The sequence below is a fragment of the Salvelinus fontinalis genome, chromosome 13, assembly GCF_029448725.1.
Source record: "Salvelinus fontinalis isolate EN_2023a chromosome 13, ASM2944872v1, whole genome shotgun sequence".
Taxonomy (NCBI): Eukaryota; Metazoa; Chordata; class Actinopteri; order Salmoniformes; family Salmonidae; genus Salvelinus; species Salvelinus fontinalis.
The window spans coordinates 10,893,459-10,912,663 of NC_074677.1; the positions used below are offsets into that span (position 1 = coordinate 10,893,459).

At 41.2% G+C, this 19,205-nt stretch overlaps 1 protein-coding gene across 1 annotated transcript in view; it reads right to left on the reverse strand.

Moving 5' to 3' along the window:
* ntm (neurotrimin) overlaps positions 1 to 18,998 on the reverse strand; it is a 478,802-nt gene extending 459,804 nt beyond the window's left edge. The window contains exon 1 of the mRNA XM_055941634.1: positions 18,636 to 18,998. Within this exon, the coding sequence (XP_055797609.1) occupies positions 18,636 to 18,696 (61 nt within the window). The 5' untranslated portion in view covers positions 18,697 to 18,998. The remainder of the gene's footprint in view (positions 1 to 18,635) is intronic.
* Positions 18,999 to 19,205: the final 207 nt, after the last annotated feature.

Below are 19,205 nucleotides of genomic sequence, written 5' to 3' on the forward strand. Positions count from 1 at the left end.
GACAGAGCCGGGACACAATTACACTGAAACTTACGTTTTTCAACCAAAAGCAACAGTCTTCTGGGACTTAACTATAACATTGACAAAGAAATACAGTGGTATATAAGCTTAAATTCACAAGCCTGGAAAGCTATACAACCTAGATTGGAAACTAGCATGTTTACTTTTAACCTACACAAGCAATGTATAAAACATGAGTGCAATTTCTAGGTTCACCCTTTTCTCGTTGCACCCATTAGTCTTGGTTTGATATCTCGCTGAATGCTTGGAGTGATTGGGAAGGAAAAAAGCCTAGAGCATCAGCAACATGAGATTAGAGTGAGCAAGGCCAGCAGTGTTAGCTAGGCTAGCTAGAGCACATTGTTTGTTGTTAAGCCTAGAGGGCCTAGCTGTGCCCTAACCTGACATCCCCCGTAAAGCTCTGCCTAACACTGGGGACTCTGATGCATTTCTTAATTCAATCGGGGTGATCAGACCATGAATCATGCGACGTAGCAAATAAATCCAGGAATTTGACAGAGAATCCCTCTCTCAGTGATAATCACGCCCCCGTGCCAGGAGCAGACTGTAAAAATCTATCAGGTTTTATGCAGAGAAATGCAGCATCTGTCAAAGCGATTGCACAAATTGCTTTACACAACGGCTCATGTTTTTTTTGTGCAGAAGGGGAAGCAGGTGGGGGGCACTGGTCAGTGATCCCATGGCATATGTTGGGCCTGTGCAATGAAATAAGGGGTACTTTCATCTGAAATAATCTGCAAAAAGTTCAAACATGAGGAAAAATCCATTTAAAGACTGATGTGAGTTTCAATGCAAAGTCATGCATTTAAATGTGTGTGTTTTGAATTGCATCCTATGCAACCTACCTAGGCCCCCAATCCTTGTTATTTTGTACACACTGGCTGTCATTCATCAGCAACTTTTGAACTGAATTGAATCTCTGGGGTATTTTACCCCCACGCAAACACTAGTGACACAATAACAGCCACATATTGCTGATATAATACAATATTGATTTAAATATAACATTTCTGCTCAATACCAAGATCTCATTTGAATTACATTTTGTTTGAGCAAAATCCAACAATGAGTTACAAAGTAAATAGGCCCAAGTTATAGAGAGAAAAATGGCTAAACATCCTTTTGCATACTAATAGCCATATTATTTCTTCCATGCGCACACACAGTACCAAGTGGCAAAGCAAAAAACTTCTAAGAGGCGCACCATCTGGAGAGAGAGATACAGTGTGTTGGGGTTTCAAAGAAGAGTGCATTAAAATATGCTAAGAGAGAGGAGTGATTCATTTCAGTCTCGGCTCCCCGGATTTCCTGATTTAGATATTGTTTTAACCCCAGTGCCCCACCACCACCACAACAGGGTTTCAGACTATTGATGATCCAGTGTGGGCTTGACTTTAGTGCAACTCCATGTACATACCAATGAACTATACCCGGTGTATCTGCTCCGCGTGGGAGTGGATACACAAAACATACCGTCCTGAGGAATCATTTCACACATTTATGATAAGACTGCGTGTCTGGTCTCAATGGGGTTTTGGCTAACAGTGGTGATATGGAGACGTGGAACTACTTATTGAAGGAAAGCAGCAGATGCTATGATAGCTACTAGCCAATAAACTAAATAAACTCTCCTCAGCAGCAATCTCCACAGCTGTTATCCCCGAGCAAACAGGTCACTGTCATTCTCCAATATTGAGCTAGGTGGGCAGACAAAAAGAAGACTGTGTATCCTCTTCCCACTTCCTTGGAGCCCAGGAACCATAAAAAGAGAAAGGAGGAAACAGTGAAAGCCTCTCTCCCCCAGAAGGCATAACCAATGCATGCCCTTCAGCATGGCTGCTGGCTAGCCTTCAGGATATAACCATCCCAATATGTCCAAAGTTCAAATCTAATTACACTGCCGTGTTTCACTTAAAATGTCACCAACCTCTTTCCCCTAAAACCTATGGTTGAATATAAGTTCCTTTTACTTTCTGAACGTCTTAAAGAGTCTGCTAAGAGTCTTAGAGATGTCAGCTCCTCATATGTATGGGAGAGGTGGTTCTCTTATCAAAGCTAGACTCTGCGACTGGCGGCGTAACAAAAGGTGAGCGGCAAGAAAGTGATGTGAAAACAGGAAGGGAGGATTTATTGCTGATGGCGGCACTTTACCTGCCAAGATCTGCAGTCTGAAGTTGGATGTGAAAGTCTGTTTCGACAGTCCTTCATTTTTCCAACCTTAGCTTCCTTTAAACCCCAGCACATCTCAGCACACAGGTTCATACCATGACACTTTTATTAGCGACGTGTTAGCTCATTGAAATTATACAGTGAACCTAAAGCTGGGATCTTTATTACATCTCAATTCATCTTGTTCGACACAGATCTCATTGTGCACCGGTAAAGAGATATTATAATCTAGGAAAGCAGTAGATGAAGAAGTGAGACTCATGATCAAAAGTGCTTTGACATGTTCGGCAGCAGAGCGCCCAATGTCATATTATCTTATTCTCGCCATTGCGTCATAGCACCAGAGTAGGCCTATTCTATTTAAATTCTATGCATAACATACAATACAGATGAGATGAAAGATAAGACTGTCAACAAAGACTGCTCATTTAGAAATCCAGATGGCTTATGGGTAAGCTAAACATGTATGCCAACAGGTTTGACGTTTTGAGGTTGGATGCTGACATTTGAGGATGGAAGTTCAATAGAATCTGGTGTTTATATTGACAAACCAACTCAAGACAACTTACATTGTTCCGGTCATCATCATATTCAAGTCTTCTATATAGACTGCATGTTTGATGTCTCTCGCCTTAAAGACATTCAACTCACTTACACCCTGGTCACAAAAAATTGTCAGAATAGAATGAGCCTTTCCAGCAACACCTGCAGAGAAAAGGATCCATTTTCTGATGATTGTGGTAAAAACACAGACCATATTTCCCCTTACTCTCTCAGCGCTCTCAAGCCCTTATATACAATGTGTACATTCATGTATAAAAAAAAACAACAAAGACAAAAAACACACATTTTCTATGTATTGCCATCCTCTCTCCTGGACAGTGAAAAGCTGACATCCGTTTTCAATCCAATTTAAAATGTTCAACCCCCACTGCAGAATCCACTGGGGACATGGAAATGAGTGTGTTTCAAACATCTGTCACTTACGTGTCAACTTTTAATGAGATTAGTTAGTATGAGGCCAAGTGCAATCTGCTGTGATTAAAAGGAATGGGGGAATATATTACATATTTAGCATACCGAGGGTCTCAGGGAAACGTTATACATATGAATTATAGACTCAAATTATATATTTTTTGTCACATGGTTCGTAAACAAGAGGTGTAGACTAACAGTGAAATACTTACTTAAGGGTCCTTTTCAACAATGCAGAGTTAAAGATAAAGTTAAAATAAAAATATAAATAGTGACACGAGGAATAAATACACACTGAATAACAAATAGCAATAACGAGTAAAAATAACATGGCTATATACAGGGAGTACAAGTACCTAATCGATGTACGGGGTAAGAGGTAATTGAGGTAGCTATGTACATATACTGTAGGTAGGAGTAAAGGGACTAGGCAACAGGATAGATAATAGACACTAACAGCAGTGTACTGTATGTGGTGAGTGTGAAAGTGTGTATGTTTGTGTGTGTGTGTGTTTGTGGCCTCAGTATGCATGTGTGCGCATGTTATGTGTTATGTGTGGGCGTATGTAGCTATGAGGGAAAATAATCGATACAGTTACATATCGGGATATTATTTTTTATGATATATCGTATTGTTTTGACAATATCGCAATATTATTATTGTGTTAGTTGGTTGTACCTGCACCAAAACTCCAGTATCGTTCCTTCATAGCTTGTTCTACATCTTATTTTTAAATAGGAAGCCAATTTGTTTTCAGCACTTTTATTTTCATGACTCTAGTTGTCATGGCTCTCTCTTGTCCCTCTGCAGCGGACATATACTGTTTATGGTGAACAATATGTTTAGAACATCGAATCACGAAACATATTTTTATAAAAACACAAAAGGCCATTCATTGTTCAACCGTGACTTTACATTTGTTTAATGGTTAGTCAAGGATCTTGTATGGGATTTTATCAAATTTTGCCTCCTGACTTAAAGCCTTTTGGTGTATGAGTAGCCTGCAGAATGACCAACTGCAATTGCTTAACTTGACTGATAACTACTTATCCTACCACTGACTCTGTCTGAAGGCCAGAGAAACATGCCAAGTCCATTCAAATAAATCCCTTCGTATTGTGAACTGATTGACTGACTGGCAAATTTTCTCCAATTACCTTGGATAATCAAGTGTAAAAACCCAGAGGGACCTTTAACGGCCCTCATCTTCAGTTTGGGCTGTCGTTCACGTTGTGTATTTCAGACACGCATCTGTTGTCGTAGAAGAATGAGCATTTTGCTCATAAAACCTCCAGAATTAGAGTCAGGACTACTGTAGTATCATCACTATAATGGCAGAGGGGGGAAATAAGTGGCCACTGGTGTAACAGCTTTAATTTCCCCCTCACTTGGGATGGCTGACATCCCAGCGGCTTCAGTCGGCAAAACTGAAACGTGTTGCCAGCCCTTTTGGTGAGTGCTGATCATTAAAAGACATTTGCATATGAAAATCAACCTAAGCCTTTTTATGAAAACAATTATTTTTCTAAATGTCTTTCACTTTCTCAAAATGAGACCTGTTAAAAAAAAAACAAAGCTTTGTACATTTCAGATTGCACAATGCACAGTTATTTCTTTGTGGCCTATTTGAATGATGTGTTTAACTTACCTAAGAAAACGATTTTGGAGAAAGCACAACAATGGGATTGTGATTAATGAGAAACATTAATTTTTATATTGACCTCAAAAGGCCATTAAGATTGCCACTCAAGCGTTGAACATTAATTACGAGGGCCCTCATAAGCTTCCATGAAATTCAATGAGCATTTCAAAGTCTGAAGTCACGCAAAGAGGTCTGTGTAGAAGTTCTGATGCAAATGAGGTGCTGAGTCAACATCCACATTAAACTTTAATTGTTAGTTTGTTTTCAATATACACACTTACAAATTATATATATATATATATATATATATATATATATATATATATATATATGTTTCAGTATTAGGCCTACTAGTTCTATAGAGATACAGTATTACAAAATTACAAATAAAACAGAAGTTTGAGAAAGACTTCCAAGGACTGAATACAGATTAGTTCAATCTCACTAATCTGAAACCATAGACAACAAGCCAATCTATATTAACTGAGCACCCACAATGACCCTTTAACTACAGGAGGCCCACCATTAAATAGAGCTGATTATCGACTGTGGCCACCTCTGACAATTGCCTATTCATATCAAGAGGGGAAACGCAACCACCTTATTACATTTACATCATTTAGCAGACACTCTTATCCAGAGTGATTTAGAGGAGCAATTAGGGTTACATGCCTTGCTCAAGGGCACACCAACAGACTTTTCACCTAGTCAGCTCAGGGATTCCAACCAGTGACCTTTCGGTTACTGGCCTAACACTCTTAACCGCTAGACTACCTACCATTAAACCTGTCACTTGAATTGCTAAAGCCATTCATGCACAGGACATACTATACCAATGCAATGTCCCCCTTCCAGTGAACCTAAAAACCCATTTAATTCAAACAATAGCCATCAGCTGACAACATAAGATCACAGTGTTAGCTTAAGGAGAGTGCAGAGATGCCTGCTGAGGCAACTAATACAGATCAACAGCACATTCATATAAGGCTCCCACCATACAGCCTAATCATGTTTCTAAATGTTATTGGGGATCGTCTATGAAAGATGTTGATATGATATGATACAGAGATAAAAAAATGTATATTACTTTTAAATGTGTTACACATAGATGATTTTCAAATTTTGGGATTCAATTTTTTTTTTTAAATCCATAATATATCTGGAGCTAATAGTGAAATGATAATGTTTCACAGTGTTGTGATTGGCTGTGATATTCACCTATTGATTGTGCGGCATCTGTTGCTGTTCTGCATCAAAAGCTGTTAGGCAAATATCACAGCCAATCACAAGACTGGTGGGTGATTAATACTGTGAAACACTATCATTCCACTATTACTGCAGATATATAATGGACATTTTCTGAAATTACAATGCTAAAATTCTTTAAAGAACCATATGTGTAGCACCTTTAAAGGCCCAGTGCAGTAAAAAACGTGATTTGCCTGTGTTTTATATATATATTTCCACACTAGGACATTGTGAAAATTATAATAATGCCCTTTTAGTGTAAGAGCTGTTTTGAAAAGACTGCCTGAAATTTCAGCCTGTTTTGGTCGGATGGAGTTTTGGCCTGCCTGGTGACATCAATAGCATTTCATGATACCAGCCCCTCCACACAGAAATATGTATTCACACGTGCACCCACACGTACACACACGTGAAACACACACAGTCTAAACTTCCTACATTTCTGTTCAGCAATAAACTCACATTTTGCATTATGCAGTAGATCCATATCTGTCAACATCACATAAACTAAGTCTCAAGGTTGCAAAACAATATGTTGATTGTCCTGACAGGTCAGAAATACATTACCAAGCCTAACATAACTGGACACATACATTTACAAAAATTGTTCTGTCAGCTTCAGGTTTATTATTTGGTCAATGACAAATTAATTGAAATATCAATGTGTAAACCAAACTGGCATAGTTGCAGTGGTGACCCGTCATTCACATTTTTAGCATCTATAAAATATATTTTTTTTAAATGGGAGGGGGGAGGGGCGCTTGCCTATTTTGCAGGAGCATTGAGCCGCGATTGGCTCAGTGTTCTGTCACTCATGGGGACACTACGTCACAGGCCAGGTCTAAGTCGTCAGTAAGAGTAGACATCAAACATTTAAGCCCCTTGGGTTCTGCCATAGAGTTACATTAGAAGAGCCCTTCCAAGAAGGCTGAAAGTCATTGGCCACTGATAAAATTACGTCAAATCACGTTATACGTACACTAGCTTTGATTGGACTGATCATGTCAACCAACATCTTACTTTCAAAATCTTAGCTAGCAGTCATTGTCATGAATCAAGTCGACAATCTACTGGCAAAATGAAGAGAAATATTGAAGAGAAATTATAGATAAAACGTATCGGTGCTCATCGGCCATTGGACATAAACATTACACAACAAGTTGGAAATCGAAATTCAACAATGAGTAGTTTGGAAGGAATCAGTGGCTAACTGCAAGCATTGAAAAGCAACCACTTGCCCGCTATTCAGTGGAGTGGCTGTGATGTTTTTTTCCCGAGTTCCCACCATAAATCCAGAGATCGGCAGACTTTGATGACAAAGTTTGATGCCAAAATTAGCCCACAAAAGACCACCGCGCCACCTTCCTGTTTAATTGAGCACATCACAAGGTGAGTCCAAAAATGTTTTGTAACGTTATGCTGCTGCATAAATTATGTAATATGCAAGGGAGATATGTATACCATAGCTACGAAAGTAATACTAAGTGTATGTTGTGTAGTAAGCTGTTAGTAGCCCAAGTGCCTCATCCTAATAATTTGGTCTATTTTCACCAACGCGGTATTGTAAACACATCGTTTGTGGCTGGTGTGTGCCATCTTTGTAGACTTTTTTGTCAGTGCTATTGATAGCAGTGGTGGCGCTTGACTTGCACGTGCAAATTCAGCACACACAACATTCTTTAATGGAATTGTGTTATTTGACGAGTCAGATTAAAAGCTTGTCAAATAGTGACCCAAACGGCATTCAATGTGCCTCACCCTAATAATTTGGTATATTTTCACCTCTTGATTTCGCCTACTGTTCTAACTTGGTGGTGCACATGTAGCCTATAACCTGTTACAGAGAAATGTAATCATTGAATATTGTAAGAGCTTTCATTGTCTGCTTATATGCCCCCTTTATTTATCCTACGGTTCTGACTTGGCGTACAGGGAGAACACTGTAAGAACGGCCCATGTTCTGAATTCTGTCGCTGTACATTTCAAAAGCGCTGAACAAATAGTTATATTGACTACATCCGTCGTCGCTCGCTCATAGAAATTAAGGATTACCTCTTATCCACTTGTCGTACCCTTATGCCATAGTTTGTACATCTCATGTGTCAGTAGAAACCACATTTGTTTAAGCATGTCAGTCATATCAGCTATGTTTTTTTAAAGGCAGTAAATGAGGCTGAATGAACTGTTTCACTTCCAGACAAAGCTCCGCTGATAGCCAGATGTAGCCGTGGTAAGGTGTTGGGACTGCTGTTGGGACTCCGCTGCTGGGACAGCTTTATGTAGGCCCTAATAGTTTGTGGGTACCGTTTGTCACCGTTATAGTGCAATTCATGTATTTTACGTTTTGGGTTGTGGTTTTTCTGGCATGCATCCCACAATAATTTGTTTTGCCCCACCAAGATTTACATGCTAAAATCGCCACTGCACAGATGGCAATGATGATTGCCAAAAAGGACACATTCTCAAGTTTTGCATCAGCGTCATCATTTCACAACTTTGCAAACACCACTTTTCCAAGGTGGTTGAAGTAAATGGCCCAACATTTCTTAAAAGCCTCCTAATGACACTCGCAGATTGCCAAGAGGTTTCAAGCACAATAAGTGATAACACTAAATTAAAAGTCAGCGCTATCCCAATTCCCTGCACCTAACCTCAAATGGACCAGCGCTGGGAAGGCCCCCAGTAATCACAGACATAGGGATTAACTGCACTGACCATGAGATAGCAAACGGCTAACTCCGCCATCTGGTCCACAACACTGGCCACCACCACAGTTCCGCTTCACTTGGCCAGATCCAAATGCAGAGGCACTTTCCCACAGTTAGGGCTGTTCGGCTGACAGAGCAAAGTATTGAGTGAAGACACCCGACTGTCAAGGTGAATGAGGACCGAGGACACATATGGGAGCACCCTCCCCTCATCTCCTCCCTTTCATCTAAACTGATCTGAAAGACCTGGACAGATTAAAACAAATGCTCAATATGGGCATCCACCCTATTGCTTTGACCTATGCCCTGATTTCAGATCAGTGCAGATGAAGGACAAGGGATAAGAAGAGGAAGCCATTTTTTACTATTCCAATGCACCCACAAAATGGGTCATCATGCTATGCAGTGTAGGGTTGGGCCGATATATGATTAAATCGAATATTGTGATATTAACATTGACGATTTTCTTTCTTTCTTTTTCTTCTTTTTTTCACCTTTATTTAACCAGGTAGGCTAGTTGAGAACAAGTTCTCATTTACAACTGCGACCTGGCCAAGATAGAGCAAAGCAGTGCGACACAAACAACACAGAGTTACACATGGGATAAACAAACGTACAGTCAATAACACAATAGAAAAGTCTATATACAGTGTGTGCAAATGTAGTAAGATTAGGGAGGTAAGGCAATAAATAGGCCATAGTGGCAAAATAATTACAATGTATCTGTTACGGCTTTCATATTCCTCCTCCTCGGACGAGGAGAGGCGAGAAGGATCGGACCAATACGCGGAGTGGTTAGTGTCCATAATTTATTAGCATCGAACTGAACACTATATGAAGCAAGATAACAAATTGAAAATCAAACCGACAAACAGTCCCGTGTGGCACAACGACTACACGGAAGACAAACACCCACAAAACACACGTGAAACCCAGGCTGCCTAAGTATGATTCTCAATCAGGGACAACGATTGACAGCTGTCTCTGATTGAGAATCATACCCGGCCGAACACAAACATCCCAACATAGAAAATCAAACATAGACAAACCCACCCAACTCACGCCCTGACCAACTAAATAAATACAAGAAAAGGGAAAACAGGTCAGGAACGTGACAGTATCAATTAAACACTGGACTGATAGATGTGCAGAAGGTGAATGTGCAAGTAGAGATACTGGGGTGCAAAGGAGCAAAAAAATAAAAAATAACATGGGGATGAGGTCGTTGGATGGGCTATTTACAGATGGGCTATGTACAGGTGCAATGATCGGTAAGCTGCTCTGACAGCCGATGCTTAAAGTTAGTGAAGTCTATATAAGTCTCCAGCTTCAGTGATTTTTGCAATTCGTTCCAGTCATTGGCAGCAGAAAACTGGAAGGAAAGGCGGCCAAGGGAAGAGTTGGCTTTGGGGGTGACCAGTGAAATATACCTGCTGGAGCGTGAGCTATGGGTGGGTGCTGCTATGGTGACCAGAGAGCTGAGATAAGGCGGGGCTTTACCTAGCAAAGACATATAGATGACCTGGAGCCAGTGGGTTTGGCGATGAATATGTAGCGAGGACCAGCCAACGAGAGCATACAGGTTGCAGTGGTGGGTAGTATACGGGGCTTTGGTGACAAAACGGATGGCACTGTGATAGACTACATCCTATTTCCTGAGTAGAATGTTGGAGGCTATTTCGTAAATGACATGGCCGAAGTCAAGGATCGGTAGGATAGTAAATTTTACGAGGGTATATTTGGCAGTATGAGTGAAGGATGCTTTGTTGCGAAATAGGAAGCCAATTCTAGATTTAATTTAGGATTGGAGATGCTTAATGTGAGTCTGGAAGGAGAGTTTACAGTCTAACCAGACATCTAAGTATTTGTAGTTGTCCACATATTCTAAGTCAGAACCGGCCAGAGTAGTGATGCTAGGCGGGCGGGCGGGTGCGGGCAGCGGTTGATATACTGTGAAAGTGCAAGATGATATATCGTGCAAGACTATACTCTATTTTAACTTTACAAATCAAAACTGTGCAATTTTATCAGTTCAATAAGTTTAAAATTAAGTCTAAATATGTTAACTAAGCCATATTTTTTCACCATACAAGAATAATTGATCGAAAATGTGAATATATCGGAAATAAGCACAAAAATTGCACAGTCTGGAATTATTTATTTATTAACGGCACGAAACGATTATATCAGATATCATGATATTTGGAGTAGCATATCATAGAAGAGCTGTTCCCAAATATTGCCCAACATTAACGCAGTGCATATATAGTAACACAGACTATTGGCTTGAAGATCATTTCGAGAAAAATTATAATTCTAGAATAGCAGTCTCCCCTGAAATGGCATCTTCACCTAACGTTGGCATTTATCCTGTACGGTAGACTCAACTTCATTCAATGTTTGAATTGATAACAAGCTAGGAAGATGAGACTGCATCGTCACGACAAATGAGAAAAAAATCTGGAGAGGACTGTCTAAAATCCATTATTTTGACTGTCAGTTTCATGAAACATGACTAGAATTAATGAGGACACAAAACACAACTAACATATTGGAATCAAAGTGTATCGACATTTCCTTCCAAGCTTGAATCCTCAACCTTATTGAAAGAGATGCTGTCTTTGTGACAAAAGTCAGAAATGTGGCCGACTTTTGGGCTTTGAGGATTCTGTGCCACCCTGTAAACAGCTTCTGGCAGACTCTCCCAAAGGAACATGTATACAGAAGTATTTCCAATGTCTCTGTTTGCAATGCTGCTTACATAGAGCCAATTCTATGGTGGAGCGCTAGCAGCGAACGAGGAAGGCAGCAGCATTCCTTTGACATGACAACCCATGAATGGCTTGCTCTGAAGTCGGCCTCTGCACGGATTATTAATCACTCTTCCTGCTTTACTAAACCGTACCACACGCCACGTGACCACTCCACTGGAACTTGGCTAAGTTTGTGAGGAAAAGAAAGCCTCTTCTGTTAGAGCCAACTACAACGAGGATATTGTTATTATTCCCAGGAAGACACATACAAAGGCCTCAGAATGCAATTTGCGCACACTATAAATGAATATGGATTTGAGGCGAAAGGGTTTGTTAATAAATTAAATGTCTTTAGTTTGGATGAGCTGCAAGAAGCAAATATTTTGAATCTTTACGCATTGTATTTCTGAGCTATTTACTGATCAAATACCGACATCTCATTGGAATAGTGAGTAAATGTAGGGTTATTTTGCTGAGAAAATAGTATCTTCTCCATCCCTTGGGTATGGCAGTCAATAGCATTGTCAATGTCATGCCAAAGGGTAGACCTAAGCATTATGAATAGTTTTCCTGACAATTATCCGATTCTATATGTGACCAATCAGGGTTTGTCTCCTGCGTGCCATAAGACTGTGTTAGTCCACTGAGCTAAAGCATTCATTCAGGGAGCTAACACAAGTCATGTCTCAGACAAGGTTACTCATCACACAAACAGGGTTTACAAACCACCTCTGTTAAATACCTGATGGTGTTTCAATAGACACTCAATCTTATATACACTGAGTGTACAAAACATTAGGAACACAATATCTTTCCATGACATAGACTGACCAGGTGAATCCAAGTGAAAGCCATGATCCCTTATTGATGTCAGTTGTTAAATCCACTTTAATCAGTGTAGATGAAGGTGAGGAGACAGGTTAACGTAGGATTTTTAAGCCTTGAGACAATTGAGACATGGATTGTGTATGTGTGCCATTCAGAGGTTGAATGGGCAAGACAAACGATTTAAGTGCCTTTGAATGGGGTATGGTAGTAGGTGCCAGTTGCACAGGTTTGTGTCAAGAACTGCAATGCTGCTGAGTTTTTCATGCTCAACTGGTCCACCACCCGAAGGACATCCAGCCAACTTGACACAACTGTGGGAAGCATTAGAGTCAACATGGGCCAGCATCCCTGTGGAATGCTTTTAATACCTTGTCCATGCCCAATGAATTGAGGCTGTTCTGAGGGCAAAAGCGGGTGCAACTCAATATTAGGACGGTTTTCCTAATGTTTTGTACACTCAGTGTATGATTGGAAGCACAGCCGAGAGCTGCCCAGTGACACAAGCCTACCAGACGAGGTAAATAACTTATATGCTCGCTTCGAGGCAAGTAACACTGAAACATGCATGAGAGCATCAGCTGTTCCGGACGACTGTGTGATCACGCTCTCCGCAGCCGATGTGAGTTAAACCTTTAAACAGGTCAACATTCACAAGGCTGCTGGGCCAGACGGATTACCAGGACGTGTACTCCAAGCATGCGCTGACCAACTGGCAAGTGTCTTCACTGACATTTTCAACCTCTCCCTGTCTGAGTCTGTAATACCAATACCATACTGTTTCAAGCAGACCACCATAGTCCCTGTGCCCAAGAACACTTAGGTAACCTGCCTAAATGACTACCGACCCGTAGCACTCACGTCTATAGCCATGAAATATTTTGAAAGGCTGGTCATGACTCACATCAACACCATTATCCCAGAAACCCTAGACCACTCCAGTTTGCATACCGCACCAACAGATCCACAGATGATGCAATCTCTATTGCACTCCACACTGCCCTTTCCCACTTGGACAAAATGAACACCTATGTGAGAATACTATTAATTGACTAGAGCTCAGCGTTCAACAACATAGTGCCCTCTAAGCTCATCACTAAGCTAAGTACCCTGGGGCTAAACACCTCCCTCTGCAACTGGTTCCTGGACTTCCTAATGGGCTGCCCCCAGGTGGTAAGGGTAGGTAACAACACATCCGCCACGCTGATCCTCAACACGGTGGCCCCTCAGGGGTGCGTGCTCAGTCCTCCCCTGTACTCCCTGTTCACTCATGACTGCACGGCCAGGCACGACTCCAACACCATCCTTAAGTTTGCTGATGACACAACAGTGGTAGGCCTGATCACCGACGATGAGACAGTCTATAGGGAGGGGGTCAGAAACCTGACCTTGTGGTGCAAGGACAACAACCTCTCCCTCAACGTGATGAAGACAAAGGAGATGATCGTGGACTACAGGAAAAGGAGGACTGAGCATGCCCCCAGTCTCATCGATGGGGCTGTAGTGGAGCAGGTTGACAGCGTTAAGTTCCTTGGCGTCCATATCACCAACAAACTAACATGGTCCAAGCACACCAAGACAGTCGTGAAGAGGGCACGACAAAAACCTATTCCCCCTTAGGAGACTGAAAACTTTCTCAGATCCTCAAAAGGTTTTACAGCTGCACCATCGAGAGCATCCTGACGGGTTGCATCACTGCCTGGTACGGCAACTGCTCGGCCTCCGACCACAAGGCACTACAGAGGGTAGTGCGTACGGCCCAGTACATCACAGGGGTCAAGCATTCTGTCATCCAGGACCTCTATACCAGGCGGTGTCAGAGGAAGGCCCTAAAAATTGTCAAAGACTCCAGCCACCCTAGTCATAGACTGTTCGCCCCCCACCCTCTTCTACACAGCTGCTACTCTCTGTTATTATCTATGCATAGTCACTTTAACGACTCCACCTACATGTACATATTACCTCAATACCGGTGCCCACGTACATTGACTCTGTACCGGTACCCCTGTATAGCCCCGCTATTGTTATTTACTGCTGCTCTTTAATTATTTGTTATTCTTATCTCTTACTTTTTGGGGGATATTTTCTTAAAACTGCATTGTTGGTTAAGGGCTTGTAAAGAGCATTTCATTGTAAGGTCTGTTGTAATCGGCGCATGTGACAAATAACATTTGATTTGATTTGATTTAAATCACAATAATGTGTCTACAGAGCACAAATACATCAACAAGTTACAAACATGTATGAGTGTTGAAATACTGTGCTGTAATGCTGTAATACTGTAATGGTGCGACAAATTGTTCGAAACAGTGACAAATGAGCCAATATGATAACAATGACCTCTAAACATCCTCTCATTTATAATTTTCTCCTTCAGGAAATGAGCAAGCCCTCTTGTTATTTTGGTAAAATGGGCAAAGTGGCAATTTCACATCTGGGTGGTAACTGATGTCAATTATTCACGGTCATCATCTGCACCTAATTTGCTTAATAACATATCGTGCTGGGAGGCACAGGGGTAGTGTCACTTTGGAAAACTAAGGCCGCACCCAATGAGAGGGTACCTTCTTGCATCGAAATCGCACAACTTAAAGAGATACTTCAGGATTTTGGCAATAAGGCCCTTTATCTACTTCCCCAAAGTCAGATGAACTTATGGATACCATGTTTAAATATTTTATTTTCCTTTTTGGTTAAAACATTTTCTAATCTTAAATTAGCCTAACCCTAATAGTTCAACTTGGAAGGGGTGATGTGAGAGGGGTAGCTGGGCCCAAAATCTGTCTTCTCCAGTAGGTGTTTTTTTTTCTCGCTAAACAAGCAAGGAGATTTTGTATGGAGAGTTTCTGTATGGAGTTTCGAATTTGGTTAACAACAATGGAATGGCTTATTCGCTACGTGTGGCTTATTTGTTCAAATAGAAGTTTCGTAATGATTATGTTGTTACTAGTGTACAGATTTAAATAGGACTATTGACATCCTGGCAACTTTATATCGGAGTTGCCCTTATATTGGCTACAATGGTCCCACCTGATCTTGCCTCCTCCTGACTGTCTTCCATTTTTGAAGAAATGTATTTTCATTGATAAAGCAGCCACTAGAGTATCTGGTCAATATAATGGATAATCTGTGATACTATGTACTCATTGTTGCATACTATACTGAACAAAAACATAAACGCAACATGCAACAATTTCAACAAATTTACTGGGTTACAGTTCATATCAGGAAATCAGTCAATTTAAATAAATGAATTAGGCCCTAATCTATGGATTTCACATGACTGGGCAGGGGTGCAGCCATGGGAGACTGGTCCACCCACTGTGGAGCAAGGCCCAGCCAATCAGAATTAGTTTTCCCCACAAAATACCTCTATTACAGACAGAAATACTCCTCAGTTTCATCAGCTGTCCGGGTAGCTGGTCTCAGACGATCCCGCAGGTGAAGAAGCCAGATGGGGAGGTCCTGGGCTGGTGTGGTTACATGTGGTCTGTGGTTGTATGGCCGGGTGGATGTACTGCCAAATTCTCTAAAACGATGTTGGATGCAGCTTTTGATAAAGAAATTAACATTTAACTTATCGTGCAACAGCTCTGATGTTCATTAATGCAGTCAGCATGCCAATTGCACACTCCCTCAAAACTTTAGACATCTGTGGTATTGTGTTGTTTGACAAAACTGCACATTTTATAGTGGCCTTTTATTGTCCCCAGCACAAGTTGCACCTGTGTAATGATCATGCTGTTTAATCAGCTTCTTGACATGCCACACCTGTCAGATGGATGGATTATCTTGGCAAAGGAGAAATCCTCACTAACAGGGATGTAAACTAATTTGTGCTCAAAATTTGAGAGAAATAAGCTTTTTGTACCTATGGAACATTTCTGGGATCTTTTATTTCAGCTCATGAAACATGGGACAAACACTTCACATATTGCATTTATATTTTTGTTCAGTATATTTAGCAGTTACCGTTTAGTAAAATGAAGGCCTATGAGTAGGTGGGGCAGGCCGAGTGTGGGTGGATTTTTCCAAATTCAACAAACATGCACTGCATTAACCAGCTTGATAATAGCTTATTTCCAATTCGATTAATTTATCTAAACTCTGACCAGAATAGGAATGTAGTTATAGGCCTACTCAGACTGGTTTATAGCCAGACAATCATATTAGACCAATACCGTAGTAGACCATCCTATTTAAAAAGCACTGAAGCACTGAAACATACATTTTTTGCATACTGAGAATGCATCATGCTTGATTGCGCTGTTTCCCTCTATTCGTTGATTTCGGGAATGCATTCCCATATGTAATTGATCAGCTTTTGTCAAAGCAGAAATGAGTATGACATCTGGGCCTTAAAAATGAAGTTTAAACGTATGCAACATTTTGAAATGTCGCATACTATTAAACTAAATTTTTTCACATACTCAACTGGCCTACTATTTAGGACGCAAGCAGACTATGGGTATTCAGACAAGGCCAGTATCACACCCTCACATTTTAATGTGAATTGGTCATGTTCCTCTTCCTCATTATATTTACATATCACTTTTCAATGCAGATTAGTTGTATTTAGCCAGTCATATTGTTCTAGTTGTGTGTTATGCTTATTGACTCATTTTTCAAAAGCTCTATAAGGTATTATGTGCATTGTGTACAAAGAGAGGAGCACAGTGTGTCACTCTCACAAGGACAGCTCCCTAAAATACCATATTTGGCCTGGGGGTCCTTATTGAGTAACTGTAGCCTTGCTGTCCTAAGGAAAGGACACTCTACCCATCAGCAATGTTCTTCATGTCTTCAAACATTGTGAGGGGCCGCTAACCCCCCTCACAATGTTTTCACCTCCTGCTTACCCCTTGCACTCTCGGTTGGAAGTCGAACAACAGCTGCTGCTCCAAATTTCGATTTAACCACCAATAATTCTCGCCTTTGGCTGAGGCAGGCTGGTGGAAGGAAGGACTGGAGGGCACAATAGACAGGGCCTGCGAGGGTCTTGGCCGGATCGCCACAGGAATATGTGTTGCATCCTGGCAACGCTCGGCCAGAGCTGCCTCGGAGCCAGACAGAGGCTCAGGGGGGAGGAGGAGCGAAGAGGGAGGGGAGGAGGATCAAAGAGGGAGGGGAGGGGAAATTGCCACTTGCCACTCAACACTCCACATACAGAGCCAAGTGGTTGGAGGGGGACATTGTCATAGGGCTGTTTTCCATGAAGGACATGACCCTGTCCTCTACACATTTTACATCTCTCCCCCTTATGTGCCATAGTGAGAATGCCAAGGCAAGTGAGAATGGGCTACAATATGCAATGTAATGCAGGCTAGTGGATGAGCAGTGTGGTAATATGCTTTTTCTGCAAGTCACAGTGACATATCCATAATACATAAGACAGGAAATGTAATTAGATTGATGGATTCTATAAGAACATATACTGTATATGTATAACATATACTGTATAACATATATTTAATCAAATATTTAAACATAAAAAAGCTATGAAATATGTGACGAAGCAACTTGTTGGCTAATAGAAAAACGTTGTGTGAAGCTGCCCACAACACTTAAGACTACAGAGGAACCATTAGAAGCATGTCACGAATCAAGTAGGCTAGGATACTCCCTCAAAAGCAAATGTTGCATTTCCAATCAATTTAGTTACCTGTGAGGGTTAACACGGTTTAACTTCGATGACCGGAACACGTTGTCGATGCGGATTAACCAGTAATTCTTAATCAACTTTACTCAAAAACCTCCTGTCCGGGGTGACATTTAGAATGCGTCAAAAAGCTCCGCGGGGAAAAGCCATAACGTGCATCCAGAGCCAGAGACACACACGAATTGCTCCATCAGAGAAGCAATGCTAGCCTACATGATAATCTACCATAAAGCGAAACAAATATTTTTTAAACCTACAAACGTAAAACTTTGAATTACTGGGGTATAAATAAAGGCAAAAGTTAAGATGGGGACATGTTCATCGTGAAGCCTTAAGTTTGGGTTTACAATCACTTGGAACAAGTAGCCTACTTGTGAGGCAAACCTCGAAATCCCTTGACAACCACCACCATCATGACAGTCGAGTCTCACAGTAATCGCCTGGTTTAACTGCCACTTTGTTGGCATGTGATGTCAAATCTCGGAGCCACGCAATAGGGAATCTACAGTACCTATATAGAAAGCGCGCGCATATGTAGAATAAGTGCGCACTCACCTAATGTACATGATAATGCAATAGCTATAACACTTATGTCACCTGCCATTTCTCCCAGCAAAAAAAATAAATTGCCCACCTTGTTGAATCAGAAGAATTGCCATCCCGGTCAGCAAAACCCAGAACATCGGATTCTTCATGGTGTTTTCACTGGTCGATCGCTTCTCTGTGTAGTTGTAGAAGAGTATGTTGCCGCTCAGATATAGCCTACTACAAACACAAATCCTCGGAAAAGTGTAGCAAGCAGACTGCAGTTCCCGCTACGTCCCGGGTCCCTATCTGACTGTAAAGCAGCCACCAACGCAAGCAGCACCAAGTCCCTCCTTTACCAAGGTATTGGTCGTAATTTGTATGAGGCTGCTTGGATAGGCTTCCAGGGGCTTACAAAGACACTTCTGTCCAGGAACACGCTGTGATTCCCACTAACCAAGTGTGTATCAGTGCGCCTTTCCCGCGTCTTGCTTTATGCGTGCGTACGTGCGTAGGTCGATATCGACCGTGTTCAAAACGTTATCCTATTTCAGAAACAAGCAATGCATTTGAAATGTAGGCCTATCTGATGTTTAGACAGGCGAATTTGTATTTTATTCAAAACGTGTTAAGCATATGATAGCTTAGCTAGTATTCGGTCTTAAAAAATATAGACTTA